Source organism: Delphinus delphis, chromosome 8, assembly GCF_949987515.2.
Source record: "Delphinus delphis chromosome 8, mDelDel1.2, whole genome shotgun sequence".
Classification (NCBI taxonomy): Eukaryota; Metazoa; Chordata; class Mammalia; order Artiodactyla; family Delphinidae; genus Delphinus; species Delphinus delphis.
Window position 1 is genome coordinate 16,927,736 of NC_082690.1, and position 6,744 is coordinate 16,934,479.

Sequence of the window (6,744 nt, forward strand, 5' to 3'; positions counted from 1 at the left end):
AGACTTGACCTGACCTTTCTTGGTTTCATTGTTGGATAAAGACAAAGAGAAATTTGGGGAGCAAAGATGGTGCCCAAAGGGAAGGACTGCTGCTGATTGCACTTCTTCCCCCAGGAGATGACAAGGCCACCATCCCTGTGACCGATGCTGAGTTCAGCCAAGCTGTCAACCCTCAGAGTTTCTGCACCGGTGTCTCCTTGCACCACCCAGCCCTCATCCAGAGCACAGGACCCCTCATCGACATGTCTGACATCCGGCCAGGCACCAGTATGCATTATCCCTGGGGAGACAGCCCTCCTCCCACACGGGGTTTCGTGGGCACAGCATAAGACAGAGGTGACATTTTTTTTAAAAAGGAGGGAGGAGCAGCATGGAAGAAGGGAAAGAGCACTGGAATTAGAGTCTAGAGACCTTGATTATAGACTCACTAGCTATGGCCTTGGGCATGTCACTAACCTTATCTCTCTGGGCCTCAGTTTCCTTACCTAGAAGTTTTGAGAGGGTTAGTTGTTCTTTCTCTCCAAGGGCCTTCTGCATCTTCCACTGTGACTCTGGACATAAGCATAGAATACATCCAGGACTGTAGGGAATGAATGGACAGTCATGAGGCAGTAGGAGATGAGGTGACATTCTTCCCAGGCTGAAGGAAAAGACAGAGTGGCGGGGGAGGACTAGGACGCCGCCCAGTGCCCGACACTGCCGCTCTCCTTCTCCACAGATAGCTCCATGGTCAGGAAAGGCAGCTCACTCAGCTTTCCCAGGGGAGCTTCTGTGGCTGCTTCTGCCTCCTCCCTTGCTCCTGCTGCCCTTTCTGGTAAATGCCAGCTGCCCAAGCCTGAATGCCTGCAGCTGGAGGGTACTAGCTCTTGCTTCCTCTGTGCAGATCCAGTGTCCAGGAAGAATGTAAAGTCAGCCCACAGCACCCGGAACCGGTACTCAAGCCAGTGGACTCTGACCAAGTGCCAGGCCTCCACACCCGCCCGCACCCTCACCTCCGACTGGCGCACTGTGGGCTCCCAGCATGGTGTCACTGTCACCGAGAGTGACAGCTACAGTGCCAGCCTCTCCCAGGACACAGGTAAGCCCAAGGACCTGCCTTCATTCTGCTCACTGCCCTCCAGCTCCCCCATTATCCATCTCCACCTTTGGTTTTCCCAACTCCTACCTACCAGCTGTTGGAGTCCAAGGCACAGGTCAGTTTCATTTCCAGCTGGTCACTGACTCACTGTGTGGCTATGACAAAAGCACTTGACCTAGCAGAGCTCTGCTTGGTCAAGGATTTCATTTTGTTCTCCCAAAAGATAACAGAGAAAATGGTACACATGATGTTTGTTGGAGAAAAGGCTAAGTGTTGCTCAGAGGATGATGCTTATTTTCAAGAATGAAAGATGTTCTGCCCTTCATTAGGCAGCACATCAAATATCCCACTTCTGCCACCACCACTACCTTCACAGGCGGAGAGCAGGATCTTGTGAGCCTGCTCCACTCCATAGTCAGGCTTTCAGATGGCTGCTGGGCTTATGGGTAGGGGAACTGCTCAGTCTGATCTCATTTACACCCTTTCCCCATAAACCCACTTTATTTTTTATCGAGATATAACTGACGTATAACCTTTAGTTTCAGGTGTACATCATAATGATCTGATATTTGTAATATACTGCAAAATGATCACCACAGTAAGTCTAGTTAACATCCATCACCATGTATAGTTACAATATTTTTTCTTATAATGAGAACTTTAAAGAACTACTCTCTTAGCAACTTCCAAATATTCAATACAGTGTTATTAACTATAGTTATCATGCTGTACATTATACCCCCATGACTTATTTATAACCGGAAGTTTGTACCTTTTGACCACCTTCACCCATTTTGCCCAACTCCCACCCCCCACCTTTGGCCACCACCAATCTATTCTCTGTATCAGTGAGCTTGGGGGTTTTGTTTGTTGTTGTTGGGGGTTTTCTGGATTCCACGTATAAGTGAGATCATACGGTGTTTGTCTTTCTCTGTCTGATTTGTTTCACTTAGCATGATGCCCTCAAGGTCCATCCATATCTTCCCAAATGGCAAGATTTCCTTTCTTATGGCTGAGTAATATCTCATTTTGTGTGCGTGTGTGTGCGCGTGCGCATGTGTGTGTGTGTGCATATATATATATATCACATATTCTTTATTTACTCATCCACCGATGGACGTACAGGTGCTTCCATGTCTTGGCTATTGTAAATAATGCTGCAATGAATATGGGGGGTGCCACTCATTTCCCCTCAACTCTGTGCCTTCCATCTCCCCAGACAAAGGACGGAACAGCATGGTGTCCACCGAGAGCGCCTCTTCCACCTACGAGGAGCTGGCCCGGGCCTACGAGCATGCCAAGCTGGAGGAGCAACTGCAGCACGCCAAGTTTGAGATCACCGAATGCTTCATATCCGACAGCTCCTCTGACCAGATGACCACAGGCACCAACGAGAACGCTGACAGCATGACATCCATGAGCACACCCTCAGAGCCTGGCATCTGCCGCTTCACCGCCTCCCCACCCAAGCCCCAGGATGCCGACCGGGGCAAAAATGTGGCTGTGCCCATCCCTCACCGGGCCAACAAGAGTGAGCGCTCAGACCACCTCCCTTGCTGTGTCCCCTGCCCCCAAACCCCACGAGCCCTGGCTAGACCTAGCCCTAACTGCACCTGGGTCCTGCCAGCCCAGCACGGCTCCTTGGCAGGCGGGGGGTAGTGCAAAGAACAAGGACTTGGGAGCAAGCAGATCAGGGCGCACATCCTGGCTTAACCTCTTAATACTGCTGTGACCTTGGGCAAGTCCTTTAACCTCTCTGGCCTTAATTTTCTCATTTGTAAAATGCAACTGATAGCATATACTTTGCATTGTTGTAAGGATCATTAGAAATGATATACGTGCCTGGCACATAGTAGGTTCTCATTAAGTAGTGATCATTCCCTTAATCTGAAGCTATGCCAGGATGGAAAGAGACTGCTTATGGGGTCAGCTGCCCAGTGGCCATTGGTCTCAATACTGTTTGAACTTAATCTAAACCCAAAGGAGCAATCCTGGCAGTTCAGCCCGTGGTGGCCAAACCTCGTGGTGGGCAATGACCTAGCCTGACTGGGAACCATCTGACTCCAGGGGCCTGGCCAGAGCATATGTCCTTTGGGGTCAGCAGGGCAGGTCTAGGTTAACCAGGGGGAGGGGGGCAGGGAAGCCCCCCAGCAGACATTAGGGCCACGGGGTACAAGGCCCAGGCTGTCAAAGTAGGCAATCTGGTCTGCTCAGCACTGGCCTTGCTAAGTGGCCGTGCTGACCTAGGGGCTCAGGGTCATCTAGAGAAGAGCCTGGGGTAACAGAAATTACAAAGACTTAGGAGACGAGCAGCCCTGAATGACTTCCCCTCCCTGTGTAGCTGTGTGAATTTGGGCAAATTACTTAATCTCTCTGAACCTCAGTTTCCTCACTTGCAAAATGCAGGCAGGTATTAACCTATGCAGGGGGCTGTGGGGACTAAACGAGATGACCTAAGGAAAGTGCCTGGCACAGTGGTTGGGAGAGAGGCACGTGCACAGGCGAGGGTGCTCGCAGGGCAGAGGGATCAGCATGTGAGGGTCCTAGAAGCTTGTCCCGAGGAGGCACTTTAAGAAATTAGGAACATTCTGCCTGGAGAAGAGGAGACGAAGGAGAGGGACGGGGAAACGTAGCTGACTTCAGATGTCTGAAAGGCCGCGGTGAGAAAGAGGGGAAAGCCTTGTTCTGGGGGTCCTCAGAGGACAGAATCGGGCTGAACGTGGGGAATTGACAGGGAGTGACATTCCTCTCCTCCTCAGAGTAAAGAAAAGCTTTCTAGGGAATTCCCTGGCGGTCCAGTGGTTGAGACTTGGCGCTTTCACTGCCGTGGACCTGGGTTCGATCCCTGGTCGGGGAACTAAGATCCCGCAAGCCACGCGACATGGCCAAAAAAAAAAAAAAAAAAATGCTTTCTAACAGCCAGAGCTCTTAGGACATCCCTGTTTAGAAATGAGCTCTTCACCAGCTGAAGCTGATCGGCTATAGTGATCAATTAACAATGGGTATCAATTTACTGAGCATCGCCGTGCGCCAGCCACTGTACTAAGTAAGCGCTTTCCTTACTTTATCACATTCCCTCCTCACAGTATTCCTGTAGGGAAATATGATTATCCCCATTTCATAGATAAGAAAACTGAGGCTCAGAGAGGCCAAGTAACTCATCTTTCCTCGACTCTTTACTGCCTGTCTGGTGGAGGGACTCCTATGCCAGGTCAGGGAGAAGACTGAGGTGTAGGGGTGGGGAAACAAGCTGGCCGCTGGTTCCAAGAGGCCTCTGGCGCTAACACGCCCTGCTTCCTCCATTCCAGGTGACTACTGTAACCTGCCCCTCTACGCCAAGTCGGAGGCTTTCTTCCGAAAGGCAGACGGGCGGGAGCCCTGCCCCGTGGTCCCGCCCCGCGAGGCCTCCATCAGGAACCTGGCTCGAACCTACCAGCCCCAGGCTCGCCACCTGACCCTGGACCCTGCCAGCAAGCCCTTGGGCCTCCCGCACCCGGGGGCCGCCGCCACAGCCACCTTACCTCAGAGGACTCTGGCCATGCCAGCTCCCCCAGCTGGCACGGCGCCCCCGGCACCCGGTCCCACCCCTGCTGAGCCCCCGGCTGCCCCCAGTGCCGCCCCTCCGGCCCCCAGCACTGAGCCTCCGCGGGCCGGGGGCCCACACACCAAAATGGGGGGCTCCAGGGACTCACTTCTCGAGATGAGCACATCAGGGGTAGGGAGGTCTCAGAAGCAGGGAGCCGGGGCCTACTCCAAATCCTACACCCTGGTGTAGGGACACAACCAGAAGAGTGGCCCTCCGCCTGGACCTGTCTGCACCTCCAGCCGTCACACACCAGCTGGGCTGATTTCCTGCATTATTTATATTAAATTGACAGATGAAAACCGACCAACAAGGGAAAGACAACCCCCAAGTCATGAACGCTTGTACATAGAACTCTTTTGTACAAATGAAACTATTTTCTTCTTCTCCATGAAGCCAGGGCACAAAGAATTTGACAGTGCAAGTCAAATTCCCCACCCCACAAAATATGTGTGGAGAGATATATACATATATAGAGAGAGAGGAACACATCGACAAGCTATATATCTATATATTTCTCTCACCTTATTTTGAGACAGAGGCACAAAGGCTCAGCAATTTTTCCCTCCTACTCACCCTCCCTCCAATCTAGGTGGTTTTGACAAAGACCAAAATCCCAACTCAGAGACACTGCATGCGATTTTACTGTTCCAAGAAAACCAGGAGTTGCTTCAATTTGCAGATGCTTATGTGTTGATACCTTTTTCTATGAAAAAAGACCCAGCGCCGTGTGCAATAAAGGTTATGTTTCTACATGGTGGCTTTTTTCCCATTTGGCAAGGGCCAGTGGGGAGGCAGGGAGGAGAGGCCCCTGTACCAGGCCGTCTGTCTCTCAGGGAGAGACTTCGAGAAGCCCAGTTTTAGCTCAGCACGTTAAACTTTTAAAAAAGCTTTCCATTAGCCAAGCTGCCTCCTTGAGCACTTCTGTGCTGGGCCCTACAGGGGACCAGCTGTGTGTCTTTGAGCGAGCTCCTAAACCTCTCTGAGCCACAGTTTGCTTATCAGTAAAATGAGGCAACCTTGGCGAGAGCGCTGGGGAGCCGGTATGGGGGTGGAAGGCTGTGTCTACTGGCTTCTCTCCTTTGGGAGAAAGCAGTGTAGCCAGGGGAACAAAGCTACGCTAACCGCTAGTGGGAAGTTGTGAAAGAGATGCCTGTAAACTGGGAAGGGAGGGAGAGATGATATTACCCTGAGGGTCCAGCCAGAGCCTGAAGTTCTGGGCTGACTGTTAGGACAAGAAAAGGCCAAAGGGAGAAGGAATGAGGTCATCAGAGGTCAGAAATGTGGAAAGGGCTCATGGAGGAGGGGAATGGGTTGCAGCCAGAGAGAATGAGGCAGCGGGCACCTGGTGTCAGAGGAGCTGCAATTAGATTCCAGGTGGAAGGAATCGCACCCACGTGCAGGTACGCAAAGGAGGCGTTTCTGAGAAGAGGGTCAAAGGGCACGTGAGCTGGGCCTCCAAGGACGTGAGGGTTTGGATAGGCAGAGGAGAGGGAAAGACCCAGGAGAATGCAAAAGACCAGGGGCGTGGAGTTCACGGTGCCCCTCCACGGTGGCCAGGACCCCTGGGTGAAAAGGAAGTGTCCCTCAGAAGTACAAAGGGGGCTCCTGAGCTCAGCACCCAAAGTCAAGACTGAGTTGTGGACCCGGAATCTGGAAGGAAGGTGAGCCTGCTGTTCCCACCACCCTTTCCCCAAAACAGAGAGAAGGAAAAGGGAAGGGGTCCCCAGGGCTGGGGAGGGAGGGAAGGAGGAAGGGAAGGTGTGTGCAGGATGTGAGTTGTACCCGTCAGTCTGGGCCACAGGGAAGCCCTCCCTGGCATGCATGACCTTGGATAGAAGCACTTTCCAATAAGCAGCTCATTCCACAAACATTTCCTGAGCCCCAGCGAGTGCGGACACAGGAGCTCCCGCCCATGGGAGAGCTGTTGGCATGAAAGAGGGGAGGAGGCAGAGGTTATGTGCTCCTGGGTGACTCCTAGGCCCTTGGGGAGACTCCCTCTCAGCCCGGATGCACCCGGAGAACCTGCTAACGCTATTAGTGGGAAAAAGCCCTCCAGACTCCTTCCATCACTGGAGGCCGG

The 6,744-nt window shown here is 52.4% G+C and overlaps 1 protein-coding gene across 1 annotated transcript in view; it reads left to right on the forward strand.

Annotated features, from left to right (window-relative positions):
- The window catches only part of DSCAML1 (DS cell adhesion molecule like 1), a 323,356-nt gene extending 317,964 nt beyond the window's left edge, over window positions 1-5,392 (forward strand). Inside the window, exons 28-31 of the mRNA XM_060017885.1 lie at window positions 115-267; window positions 884-1,078; window positions 2,298-2,609; window positions 4,387-5,392. Coding sequence (XP_059873868.1) covers window positions 115-267; window positions 884-1,078; window positions 2,298-2,609; window positions 4,387-4,853 — 1,127 coding nt within the window. The 3' untranslated portion in view covers window positions 4,854-5,392. The remainder of the gene's footprint in view (window positions 1-114; window positions 268-883; window positions 1,079-2,297; window positions 2,610-4,386) is intronic.
- Window positions 5,393-6,744: the final 1,352 nt, after the last annotated feature.